Genomic DNA, 14474 nt, shown 5'->3' on the forward strand with positions numbered 1-14474 from the left:
ATTGCCTGAATGTACCATAATTTATCCATTCACCTACTGAAGGACATCTTGGTTGCTTCCAAGTTTTGGCAATTATGAATAAAGCCGCTGTAAACATCCGAGTTCAGGTTTTTGTGTGGACATAAGTTTTCCGCTTATTTGGGTAAATATCAAGGAGCACAGTCGCTGGATCCTATGGTAAGAGTATGTTTAGTTTTGTATCTCTTACTATTTTTACTGGAGGTATATATCTGAGTGATTAAAAACATAGAGTCTGGAATCAGTCTTCTTAATTCCAGTACTTACTAGCTATGTGTCCTTGGACAAATTACTTAATTATTCTAAGACTTACTTATAGAACAATAATGATAGTATCTATTTCATAGTATCGTTCTGAGGGTCAGATAAAACAGTGATGGTAAATTGTGGGAACATAAGGTGTTCAGTAAATGTTAGTTGTTGGCTGTTGATATTATCCTTATTATTCTTAATTCTATGGGCATGAGGTTGTGAGTCAGCCGGTGTTATGGACTTGGGTTGTAGAGTCAGAATAATTTATTTCTTCCTAAATTCTCTTTCTATGCAAAGCATGGATTTGTAACACTGGCCTCCTGAGAGTTAACTTTTATCAGAATACTGAGGCCAACCAAGCAGAAAATAAAAACACTCCTTAATATGGGCAACTTTACCTCATAGTAGATTATAAAAAATGCAAACTATTAACTTTTCTTTCCTAATATTGAGTTTCAAACATAAAATATTTTACTGAATTTACTTTTTTTATGTATCTATTTTATGAGATAAATTTTAGCCTGGAAAAGGTAGTTCAACTAGTGTGTTAAAATTTTGTATTAGGGTAATGGGGTCATTTTCTTCTATGTGGTAATATATTCATGCATAGGGAAAGTGCCAAAATAAGGTATATAGGATAGTAAAATTATAAAATGAAGAAAAAAGATTAAGAAGTGGTATGACCATTAAATGTAATGCCAAGAATTTCTGAAGAAAGTTAACAATGCATTTTTTCTTAAATATTTGTAAAGTACTTAAATATAAATTTAAATATTCAGATTTACCGTATAGTCCCACATTGTTGCTCCTTCAAATGTAGACAACACAAAGATCATCACTAAAGCTAACTGAATTTCAGTTACATCCACTCTAAAGAGAAAGGACAAAGAATAGAAAAGGTATTTGTAAATAAAATTCCTGAATATGAAAGTCAGTTAACTATAGGTTACACATCAAAGATGTAAGAGTCTTTATAGGCTTAGCTTATTTATACCTTTAGTTCCATCACTGAATTATCCATCTACACATTAAGTGAAAAGCCCCCTGAACAACATGTGCTCACATATAGGTAAACATTAGGATATGCACAAGGGGAAAAAAGCTTGTACAGCATGTATAAAATTGCTGAAAGCAGTTATCATTGAGATTACAGAAGGATTTTACTTTCTACTTTATGTACTTCTGTAAAATTTGAATTTTTAAATAACAATCATGTATTACTCTTGTAATGAGGAAAGATAATAATATAAAAACAACCAGATGACTTAAGACAATTCTTAAATACTCCCAAGTGAATTTCGCTTAAAAAGTAGGGAAAATTCAAACAGCTTTCCTTATTAGGTTACTAACAGTCAATACAGTTTTTTGGTTTCCACAGACATTTTTCCTCTAATATATGAACATACTTAAGTTTCTTTTTTAAAAAAACCAACTAAACCAACCAACATCAGTCTCTAGTCCACATTCCCTGAAGCTATCGATTCCTCTTCTCCTTTGCTCCATAAAGAGGCTAACTGAAAAGTAGTCCATATTTGTAATTTCTTCCTCTTCATATTTGCTGCTTAATCCACTGTATTCTGGTCTTCGGCCCCATTCTACTAAAATTGTTTAAGGTAAACCATAACTTTCAATTTATCAAATCTAAGGGATACATTTCAGTTAGTACCTTGGTAACTTCTCTGCAATACTTAAAATGCTGATCATTCCCTCTTTCTTAAAATGTTTTGCTATGTTCTTATTTATTCCATGCTTTCTCCTGATTCTCCTACCTTGCTGGAAGCTCTTCTCAGGCTTGTTCCTAGACTGCTGCTTCTTCCATGTCTTAAATGCTACTACTTCCAGAATTCTATCTTTTCTCCTTTTAGATTTTCTTAACAATTATATCTATACTTAGACTACCATTTATAGGCTAAGGACCTCAAAATCCCTATCTCCAAATCCACATTTTTTTTTTTTTCTGCTGAGCTCCAGATTTTTATATCTGTCTATCTACTTGAAATCTCTGCTTGGATGCCCTGGACTCTTTAGATGCTAGAGGAATACTTACTGCTCTGCAAATATAAGATACATAGCAATTACATGACAAAATAAAACCAGACAGGTAAGAAAATACTTCCAGACTAAGTTACTTTGGGGGCAGTTAGTAGGAGAAGGTGAACTGAACATTAACCCACAAATAAAAGGAAAATATAAAAGATGATAACCAGTATTTATAACATCAGTGGCAGGCAAACCAAGGCCTCCAGGCTGCAAGTCAGTTGAAAAAAGTAAACATAATAATATAACATGTAGTACTTTGTAGAGAAAAAAGGAAGAAAAGTACTAATATTTACTGAGCATCTGAGTCTTATCAGCTATAAATTATTCCAATAAATTATTTTTTGGAGAGGGAAATTGAAATGATTTTTCCATGCCTATACTGGAACAGCTGAATATTGCCACAGGAAAATGACTCAGAGCCAGCACTCTTTCTACTACACTTATGAGTCATTATCAGAGTTTTGTGCTCTTTTTCCAGTAACAAGAGTAGAATTACATTAAATTATCTGTAATTTTCCTAGGTTATGACTAGTGACCAGAAGCAACTAGGAAAGCTGGTAGGGAACAGAACAAGCTTTCTCTCAATGAACTAAATGACCCAAATGAGGATTGAGCTAGGAACCTTGGTTTCACATATGCATCATTCATACCACAGATTTTAAATTAAATTCAAAGCTTCATTCTCCCTCTCTGCCTTTTAAGGATAAACTAAATAAATGACAATTCTTGAGTCTGGAAGAAAAAAGCTGAAAGGATAGATAAAAAAGAATAGAATCACTTATCAAATACTCAAACATCTGAACTGTGAAGAAACAGTTGAAGCTTGAAAAATATATTAGACAAATAAGAGAATATTCTGTATAACAATTTACAAACTTAGAGAACTCAATAATGGGTCCAAGTTTTGGATCCAAAAAAAGCCTTTAAAGGATATTGGGGATATTGTGCAAGTATATCCTTAATCCCCAGTTGTTATCATGGAGGACAATCTACAACAGTGTTATTCAAAGTGTGGTCCAGGGTTTGTAACCAGTTTGCAATGAGATAGGTTCAGAAATTGAGAGTAAGCATTTCAAAACTTTTATGCTAATTCGACAGAGTAACTTTGTATTTGTTGAATTAAATGAAACATTGAGGGCTGTATTTTTTAAGTTGGTTTTTGTTTTTTATTTTTAAACCACATGTTATTAGTCCACCATGGATTGAGGGTAGGGGCAGAAACTAGTCCTTTACCATAAAGTTTTTTGAGAAATGAACCTAATACCATATGGAAATTCTCATGCTTTTGAAATAAAAGAAAATTATCACCAAGTCTAAATGTCCACATGTAAGTAACAAAATAGTACATAATACAAGTAAACATTGGACTTGGTTTAGGTTTTATAAGCTTTAAACATTGCTCTATAGAATTGCACAAGGTACTTGCTACAGGAGAGCAAACATGCTATAAATAAGATATGCCTTATTTCATGCGGCAAACATTAATATAGAGACAGATTTTAACTGTAATCCTATATTATGCTAAGGAAAATACTAATTAATGTGTCACTGATTTACTAAAAAAAATCTTTAACAGTTGAAAATTATAGTTAAGGGGCGCCTGGGTGGCTCAGTCGTTAAGCGTCTGCCTTCAGCTCAGGTCATGATCCCAGGGTCCTGGGATGGAGCCCCGCATCAGGTTCCCTGCTCCGCAGGAAGTCTGTTTCTCCCTCTCCCTCTCCCCCTGCTTGTGTTCCCTCTCTCGCTGTCTCTCTCTCTGTGAAATAAATAAAAATTAAAAAAAAAAAAAAAAAGGAAATTATAGTTAAAAATACTTATTAATATTTTAGAGTTTAAATGATCTAATTCAAGGTAACAAATTCATACTGGCACTGAAATCCACATATTTTCAAAAGATAAAACATGTTACAATGAAAACATCCACAAGTAAAATAGAATAGTTTTTCTATTTCTCTTCTGTATTCCAATAATATAAATACTATAAAAATTAAGCCTCTCAATAGATGAACAAAGAAGATATCACACACACAAACACGGGAATATTACTCAGCCATAAAAATGAACAAAATCTTGCCATTTGCAACAACATGGACAGAGCTAGAGGGTTTTGCTAAGTGAAAGAGATGAGTCAGAGAAAAACAGAGACCATACAATTTCACTCTTTTGTGGAATTTAAGACATAAACGAACAAAGTAAAAAAGAGACAAACAAAAAAACAGACTCTTAATTAAAGAGCATAAACTGATGATTACCAGAGGGAAGGTGGGTGGGGGGGATGGGTGAAATAGGTGATGAGGATTAAAAGTATACTTATGATGAGCACTGACTAATGTATAGAACTGCTGAATCACTATATTATATACCTGAACTAATATAACACTGTATGTTAACCATACTGGAATTAAAATTTTTAAAAAAATTTAGCCTCGCAAAAAGTGATAAATTTTCAGGAAATCCATCCAAGCCAACAGATAATTGATACTGACACAGTTTGTAAGCATTGCCAAAGGCGTGGCTGATGTCCTACATGTAGATCCTTCTTGTAATGTTAAGCTGAACCATCAATCTAGCCTACTCAACCTCCATGATATTGTTGACAAAGTGAAAAAAATATACTACTTAGGATCTCTGCCATCCAGTGTTAGTATTTAATTAATTAATTAATTTGGGGGGGAGGGGCAGAGGGAGAGCGAGAATCTTAAGCAGGCTCCACGCCCAGCATGGAGCCAATGCAGGGCTCAATCTCACAAACCCGAGACCATGACCTGAGCCGAAATCAAGAGTTGGACGTGGAAGCCTAACTGACTGAGCCACCCAAGCACCCCACAGTGTTAGTATTTTAAATGGCTGCCCACCCCCAGCACTCAGGATCTCTTCCTGCCCCTACATGCTGGGGACTCAATCACAATAGTCATTTGCTTAATGTTCTAAGAACTTTCTTTCCTCATGCTTCTGCCTAGGGTGCTTTTACTCCAATTTGTCTGGCATAGTCCATCCACAAGTAACTCATCTTTGTATGTCCAGTTCTAGGCACACATTAGGTTCTCAATCAACAGCAAATGAGTGTAAAATTTACAACTAGGCCAGGGTGAACTAATTCATTTCAGAAAGATTTTTAATGAAGTTAGAAGCCAAAAAGGTAAATGTTAGTCATTAAATAGTAAAAACATTAATAATTAACCAGAACACTGCATTATTATACTACTCCAGTTTACCATAGCAAGTTCAGCCAATTAAAATGCATTAGATTTTGCAAAGCTACTTTTCTATTTTAGCATATCTTAATTTATAAATACATACAGATTCTTAATTTCACATAGTTGCCTTGAATTTTTAGCCAGGCTTTTTGATCCTTGGGCTCTTGATCAGTAGATAAGGAATCAGCTAAAGACTCACGTTTTCCATAAAAGTTTTCTTAAACTAATTCAGCCTACAGTTACCTTCTTACTTAGGATTTCTTCAGTGCTTATGGAAACCTACAGCAAGTCATTTTACACTTGGTGATGGACTGTATTAACAATGTCACAGGAGTATTATCTCATCCCTTTAATACAGTGTACTATATAGCTCCTAAAACAGGGATTTTTTTTTTTTAGATTTTATTTATTTATTCATCAGAGACAGAGAGAGAGAGAGGCAGAGGGAGAAGCAGGCTCCCTGCTGAGCAAGGAGCCCGATGCGGGACTTGATCCCAGGACCCTGGGATCATGACCTGAGCCGAAGGCAGACGCTTAACCATCTGAGCCACCCAGGCGCCCTAAAACAGGGATTTTTAAAAAATGCATTTTGTATCCTACAGAATCTAACACATTGCTGATCTCATGGGTCTCAACAGCAGTCACTAAGAATATTGGGTTTGGAATCAAACAGATTTGAGTTTTATCCCTAACTCTATACTTATTAGCAGTGTAAGAAAGTTACAGAATCTCTGCCTCATTTGTACAGTGGAGATTAATGTGAGGAATAAATGAGATAATGCATGTAAAGTACTCAGTATAGTGCCTGAAACATGCAAGTGCACGTAGCTGCAATTACCCATAATTTTCAATGTGATGAGTTGCCTAAGGCCTTCCCTCTGTTACATGATCCACAGATTTGAGCTTCTCTCATTTTTATCATCATCAGAGGTTTTGGATTTTTGGGTTTTTTTCCAGAGCTGTTTCTCCTATGCAGCAATAAAAGAGGGGCCAAAAAGAATTAGTAGACGTGGGAAGGCAGAGCTGAGAATGAACCAATGGCAGATAGTTCCTGAAGGATCAGGCAGAGAGGGAGCTAATGGGAAATAGAAAGAGTATTGAGCTCCTGCTTCATGCACTGTTTCCTGGTGTCTAAGAGGTATCAAACGCATATATATCATCTAATGTTTAGCTCTAACATTTTCAAGGTGCTTTTACACTCACCAATTGCCTACCACAACTGAAGAGTCTCAAAATTACCTGTTGTTGGTGACTGATGTAATGGGTGCCCCTTTTTGGGCACATGAAGATTTGACCAAAAAGGACCTTTAGATTCCATATTTCATTATTTTATTATATAAGTCAAATGTTGTTTACTTAAGTACTGCATATTCTTTTTCTATATTATTCAGGTCCCTTATTTTTCTTTCTCCTGTATAATGTAAGCTTGGGTTAGTAAGCTATTGAAGTGGGGAAAGGGAGAAAAAATAAAATTATTATCAAATACGTAGCTATTTATAACATGCAGAATACCTATAAGACTTAAATTAAGGTGTAGCATTTATGGATGCTCCAATAATTTAAAAGATAATTTAAATTCCTGATTGAAGCTTTGTCTTTTTTATGGATAAATAAAATATAAAAGATTGTGAAAATAAACTGAACTATATTTTAAAATGTACAACTTAAAAAACATACTTACTTTCCAAACCTCAACACGCCTGAAACATAAGTCTGCCAATGAGCACAATAAAACATGAACATCCCAATAAAAGAGCAGAAAAACAACCAGTCAGGATGAGTTCCTAAGCGCACAGCAATTGAAGCTCCAACTGCCATAAATACTGAAAGAAACAAGGTTTAAGAACCATTAAGAATTAAAAATAATTAATGAAATAATTGCCATGTATTGTTTAGAAATACAGTTTAAAGTATGTAATCTTGGCATTACAATAAGGTACACTAAACAAAATTAATTTTTGAATATACTTTCAAAATACACTGTGCAAATTTGCTCCCAAATGTACACCTACCCAAAAAGTTGACCATTCAAACAGCTCAGTTCATTTTAGTTTTTGAGCCATCAGCAAAAAATAAAAAATAAAAAAAGAGAGAGAGAAAAAACCTTCACTAACTTACCTGTTGAAAGAGAGTCACAACCATGGTCAAAAAGTTCCCCTAAAGGAGAACAAGAATTTGTTCTTCTGGCTTGTTTCCCATCAATAGCATCCAGTGACTGGTAGATAAAGAGTCCCAGTGCACATAAAAGGTATGTCCAGTATGGTGCCTAAAAATAAATGTAAATAATACTATTAAATGACAACAAGCTAGCTTCCGTTTGAAAACAGTTCAACCTAAGCCAATTGACACATTTTCTTGTGTTCTCACCTTATATCACCTCCGAGTGTTAAACATTCATAACCCTCCTTTTGCAGATGAGAACTAAATTGAAGAATCAAATGAACTGTTCTAAGTCCTATGGGTAGAGGGACAAAGAAGTCCATATTGTGAGAAGCACAAAATTAAATGAGCAAAGATTAGGACCCTGATTTTAGTCCTAATCCACAGCTCTCTCAATATGTTATTTACAATATGGCACTAGATTTGAAATTAGTAAGATTTTGCTATGAAAAAAGATCTTAAAGACAAATCACAGACTTCTTGCATTCATGATGGAGTATCGGGACTGGATCTATTTCCCCCCCTCATATAACCAGAAAAGCAGTAAAATAAATGAAACAAGTTTTCAGACAGTGCAGGCAGTGAAGCACTGTGATCCCTGACAGGGGGAAACAAATGAGGTGAGCCCTGTAACTACGCCAGCTTACTACCTACGGGCAGTTTTCAGACCACAGTATAGGAATGTGGAGCCTGAACAGAGTCCAATGATTTTGCTCTGTTGAGGAGAAACGTAGCAGAATTCAGGAAGGTCAAAGCAGCTGGGATTTGTGGAGCACAGTACCAGAGAAAAGAGGGACACAAGACCTACAGAAGGGTACCTTTGAGTCTTTGGCTGAGAAGTGACCTGTGCCTAAATGAGATAAAACTATTAACCAAGGCCAGGGAAAGAAACACTGAACAGCAAAAGGCCACATAATTCTTGAAGGCCACACAAAACTGGGAATTTTTCATGTTCCCACTAGGCACAGCAGAAAGACTTTGTAATACCTACCCATTGGGTAGAGTTCTCACAAGTGTATTGCCCTAGCAGTGGAGAGAAATTAGCCTGAGACTAAAGGCCTCTTGGAAGAGTCCTAACAGACATAAAGTTCAGCCTAAAAAGAACCCAACGGATCCTATTTAACTCAACTATAACCAACACAAAGTACGATATCTTAAAGGGATTAAAAAAAAAATCTAGTACCCAAAGATATAAAATTCACAGTGTCTGGCATATAATCAAAAATTACCAGTCATGCAAAGAGGCAGGAGAATATGATCAACAACTAGAAGTAAAATCAATCAATACAATCAGACCCAGGAATGACAGAAAAAATGGAATTAGATGGAATTAGATGAGGCCATTAAAAGTTATAAATACACTTCATATGTTCAATAAGGTGAAGGAAAACATAAAAGACTCGGGTGTAGCTATTTATAACATGCAGAATACCTATAAGACTTAGGTGCTTGAAATGTAAAATATACTAGATGAAATTGGACAACGCAGAAAAGATCAATGAACTTGCAGACTACTGATGGAAACTATCTAAAATGATGCACAGAAAGAAAAAAGACTACCGATAATTGATCTGGGTATCAGTGACTGGTGGGACAACAGAAGCAGTCTAACATTTTTATTGGAGTCTCAGAGGAGAGAAGAGAGGGTTGGACATGAAAAATGTAAGAAATAATGGCTGAAAGATTTCCAAATTTGATGAAATTTATACACTCGCATATCCAAGAAGCTCAACAAACACCAAACAGAATAAATATTTTTTAAAAACCCACCAAGGCACATCATAATCAGAAACCAGAGGAAAACTGAAACATTATATACAGAAGTGTGGATAATACTGACAGAGGAAAGAGTCTGTAAACTTGAAGACAGGTGAATAGAAATGATGCAATTTGAACGAGAGAAAAAGATTTTAAAATGATCATTCTTTCTTTAAGCACTTTGTAAATATACTCTTCTTCCTCAGGGACCTACGTGATGACAGGAATGGTCAACCCAGATTTCTTTTCTTTTTTTAAAGATTTTATTTATTTATTTGAGAGAGAAAGAATGAGACAGAGAGAGAGCATGAGGGGGGGGCAGTGTCAGAGGGAGAAGCAGAGTCCCTGCTGAGCAGGGAGTCCAATGCGGGACTCAATCCCGAGACTCCAGGATCATGACCTGACGCTCAACCAACTGAGCCACCCAGGCGCCCCTCAACCCAGATTTCTATGTCTTAGAGAGGAAGTACAGCAAAATTATTAAGAAGTAGGGTTTTGAAGTTAGATCTGTGTTTCAGTCCTTGGCTCTGTCATTTAATAGCCAAGTGACCCTGGGCAAATCACTTAACCTCTCTAAACTGTGGTTACTTACCTGTAAGATATGAATACTTATAGTTGTTATCAGATGAAAAAATTCTTAGATAGTTTTTTACACAGAGCCCGACACACAGTAAGTGCTCAGTAAAGGTTAGCTATTCTCACTAAGTCGTTCTGTATACTTTCAGTGGCAAATATAATTTTTAAAATACCAATCTATGTATGGTTTATGGGGGAATTCTACAAATATCCAATCAACCTGCTAACTCGTTCCTCAATCTTTCTAAGTAAATAGAAGTTTACTCTGAATTAACTTTAATAAAAGTTTCATCATTTGTTAATATTAGATGCCCAGTATTAATGACCATGCTACTAATTGCTTAAAAGGACTTATTGAGTCTCTTCCAGTTAAAAGACAAGCAGTATAAGAAATAATTTAAGAATAGAAGCAACCTGAGTTATGAATATGCATATTAAAATAGCATAGTCAAAGAAACCGTAAGTGTTGGTGAGGATGTGGGGAAGAAGGAACAGTTGTGCACTGTGGGTAGGAATGCAAACTGGTGCAGCCACTGTGGAAAACAGTCTGGAGGTTCCTCAGAAAATTAAAAATAGAACTACCCTGGGGCGCCTGGGTGGCTCAGTTGGTTAAGCGACTGCCTTAGGCTCAGGTCATGATCCTGGAGTTCCGGGATCGAGTCCCGCATCGGGCTCCCTGCTCTGCAGGGAGTCTGCTCCTCCCTCTGACCCTCCCCCCCCTCATGTGCTCTCTGTCTCTCTCATTCTCTCTGTCTCAAATAAATAAATAAAATCTTAAAAAAAAAAAAAAATAGAACTACCCTACGACCCAGTAATCACACTACTGGGTATTTACCCAAAGAATATGAAAACACTAATTTTAAAGTATATATGCACCCCTATGTTTATAGCAGCATTATTTACAATAGCCAAATTATGGAAGCAGCCCAAGTGTCCACTGGTAGATGAATGAATAAAGAAGCTGTGGCATATATACAAGGGAATATTATTCAGCCCTAAAAAGAATGAAATCGCCATTTGCAACAACATGGATGGAGCTACAGAGTATAATGCTAAGTGAAATAATCTGAGAAAAACAAATACCATATGATTTCACTCATGTGGAATTTAAGAAACAAAATAAATGAACAAGGGGGAAAAAAAAGAGATAAACCCAAAAATGGACTCTTAATTATGGAGAACAAACAGAGGGTTACCAGAGGGGAGGGGGTTGGGGGGATGGGTGAAATAGGTGACAGGGATGAAGGAGTATACTTGTTGTGATGAGTACTGAGTGAGGTATAGAATTGTTGAACCATTATATTGTATACCTGAAACTAATATAACCCCGTGTGTTAACTATGTTGGAATTAAAATAAAAAACTTAATAAAAAATTAAAAACTTAAATGTCACATTCAATTCTGATTACCATGCTTTTAAAGGCTTATCTGCAAACTATGAAACAATTAAGAGGGAGCTAAAAAACAGAATTGATAAATCATTATGACAGTCTAAAAGTGGAGAAAGCAAAACAAACCACCTAGAATCTTTCTTGAAAGAATCCCAAAGTGTTTTGAAGAGAACAATCCCAGTGACTCTTTTCAAACTAGTAAATTCTTACCCATTTTTTCCTACTATGAAAAATTATATTGTTTTAATTCTGATAACCAAAAGCGAGCAAAGTTATATTTCAAATCTATGTAAAATTGGAAATTGAAGTTATTAAAATTTCTGGAATGACTAAAGTCACTTATCTAATTTCCACCAAGCACCTTCCCCCTACATGACAGACTTCTAAAAGTACATCATCTACCTGACAGGTATTCCATTTCTCCCTTCTATGCACAGAACCTTCTTATACTGAGACACTGGAGCCAAGGTCCATGTTAAAACCTTATTTCTGACCTCTGATTTGGGAGACTGGCTGCAGGCAAATCAAAAGGTGTTAATGGAAATCCATACTAAGATAAATTTGGTCACTCCTGGACACCACAGTTGAGGGTGGACTCTGCCCCTCATTTGGAAAAAGGAAAGGAAGACTGGTTCACTAGTTTAAAACTACTTTATTAGGATACTGGAAGAGTTAAGATTTAGAGCTTAATTAGGTAAAGAGTGCAGGGGAATTTGAACAAGGAAAAGAGAGAGGAGTTCTTAGCCCAAATGAAGGCTGAGGCCTGGAAAATGCAAGGTTTACTCATGAGTCAGTGACTAGATCCCTGTTTCAGGATCAGAAGGTCAACAGAGAATCACAGCAATCAGATTGGAAATGTAGTAACATTATCTTAAACAGTACAACAAAGGGCATTTTTCAGCATTATTTTATTTGATACGGCAATCCACAGAGACAGGACAGTTATGTTCTTTTTATTAAAGTCAAAAGTAAAACTTAAAGAAGGGGTGATGACATCCCATCAAGACGAGTGGCCAGACTGGGCCTGGGAATCAGACCCGGGTCTCCTGCCCTGCCTTAGGATAAGGGATCCATCATGCCACAGGCTGCAGAGACCTGGATTCTTACTTCACAGAGTACCTTTTCCTTCAAACCTGCTGAGAAGCACTCTCCTGCTCACACAATCCAATTTCAAACGTAGTGAGCCTAAGAATATGGCTGTGAGCCACAGGGGCCAAACCTATCTTTTCTTTTCCCTGATGTCATCACCTCCACCCCCGCCTGAAAACTATTAAATTAAGCCTGCAAATTGTCATCTTCTTGGGGCACCTAGGTGGCTCAGTTCGTTAAGCATCTGCCTTCGGCTCAGGTCGTGATCCTGGGGTCCTGGGATCGAGCCCCGCATCGGGCTCCCTGCTCGGCAGGAAGCCTGCTTTTCCTCTCCCACTCCCCCTGCTTGTGTTTCCTCTCTTGCTGTCTCTCTCTCTCTGTCAAATAAATAAATAAAATCTAAAAAAAAAAAAAAATTGTCATCTTCTTTTCTAACCTGTTATCTCTGCAAAACCATCTCCAGGTTGGAGATCCACTGGCCAGGAACCACAGGATCCTTCCTTCCAGGAGTCTGCTCAAAACAGATGTAATTACAGAACAGACTCCAGGTTGAAGGAGGATCTACAAAAGCCACCGCAACTCATTTCATCTTTTCATGTGGACTTATTTTCAAAAATTTAAACATAAGCATGAACAGTCAGGCTTAGATTACGCATTATAAAGTCACAAGCAATTTATCAGAATACTACTATAGAAGGAACCTAGTCAAAAAAGTAGAACTTCTCCAGGTAATATTAGATTCCTAACATTTAAAGTTTTAAATTATATAATGTTCATAGTATCTACTGTATCTTTTAGGATCAGAATTTAAGAATATGTCATAGGAAGCTTTCCAGGTCAACCATCAAGAGCTACATCAATCTTTTAAATGATGACATGTATTCAATTATGTGGTAATATCACACATAATAACTTCACTAATAATGAATCTTTCATTATTTCATGAAAAATTATTATGGAAGTTTATTCTAGAAAACAAAACTATTACTAAGAATCAATCATAACCCCTAGTCGTTTAAAAAAAAAAAAACACTAATAAATTTAAATTGCTTTTCAGTTACACCACTAAAAAAGAGCCGTATAAAAGTAAGTTTTGGGTAAATTTTACTTTTTCGGTTACTTGAATTATAGGATGCTATTATTCATTTTACAATTAGAGAAACCAGAGTTCTGAACCAGACCATATGGCAATTGTTCTCATTAAAAATAACTCTGGGTCAGAGAGAACACTCACATATAAACCAATTATTTATCCTCTTTTTTATATGTGGGTCTGAATGAGCACACATGCATCAGGAAAAGGAAGAAAAGACTTAGAAAGTGATCAGTGAGCACATCTCTGCTCACTGGACAAACTTCATTTACAAGCGTGGACCTTAAAATACTCAGTTTTCTGGAACACATACTTGGGTCTTCTGTAAATGAAAATGCTAGACTAGATAGTCTCCAAGGTCCCATATTTCATATTAGAATATAATTCTCTCAAGGGTATGAGGCATACTATCTTGTTTTTAAAATCTGCTGTACATACCACAGAAGCTAAATTACTAGGTGATCTAATTGTTCCTTATCAGGTAAAATGGTTTCCAAAGAGAAGAATTCATGCCCTGGGTTGTTCTGCAGAGTGGTTAGAAGTGTGCAGTCTAGGGCGCCTGGGTGGCTCAGTCGTTAAGCGTCTGCCTTCGGCTCAGGTCATGATCCCAGGGTCCTGGGATCGAGCCCCACATCGGGCTCCCTGCTCAAGGGGAAGCCTGCTTCTCCCTCTCCCACTCCCGCTGCTAGTGTTCCTGCTCTCGCTATCTCTGTCTCTGTCAAATAAATAAATAAAATCTTAAAAAAAAAAAAAAAAGAAGTGTGCAGTCTGGGACACCTGGGTGGCTCAGTTGGTTAAGGGTCTGCCTTCAGCTCAGGTTGTGATCTCAGGGTCCTGGGATCAAGTCCTGCATTGGGCTCCCTGCTTCTCCCTCTGCTTCTCTCTCTCATGAATTAATAA

The 14474-nt window shown here is 36.4% G+C and overlaps 1 protein-coding gene across 2 annotated transcripts in view; it reads right to left on the bottom strand.

Moving 5' to 3' along the window:
* Window positions 1-14474, bottom strand: part of CHPT1 (choline phosphotransferase 1) — a 31134-nt gene that overhangs the window by 10347 nt on the left and 6313 nt on the right. For both annotated transcript variants that reach the window (XR_004676092.1, XM_034987731.1), the window contains exons 2-4: window positions 7626-7773; window positions 7189-7330; window positions 1056-1140 (exon numbers count right to left, since the gene is read on the bottom strand). Coding sequence is in view for 1 of the 2 variants with exons in the window: in XM_034987731.1 (XP_034843622.1) it covers window positions 1056-1140; window positions 7189-7330; window positions 7626-7773 (375 nt within the window). In the remaining variant the exon portion in view is untranslated. The remainder of the gene's footprint in view (window positions 1-1055; window positions 1141-7188; window positions 7331-7625; window positions 7774-14474) is intronic.

This window comes from Mirounga leonina, unplaced genomic scaffold (assembly GCF_011800145.1).
Source record: "Mirounga leonina isolate KUSES-001 unplaced genomic scaffold, KU_Mleo_1.0 Mir_418, whole genome shotgun sequence".
NCBI classification, from domain to species: Eukaryota; Metazoa; Chordata; class Mammalia; order Carnivora; family Phocidae; genus Mirounga; species Mirounga leonina.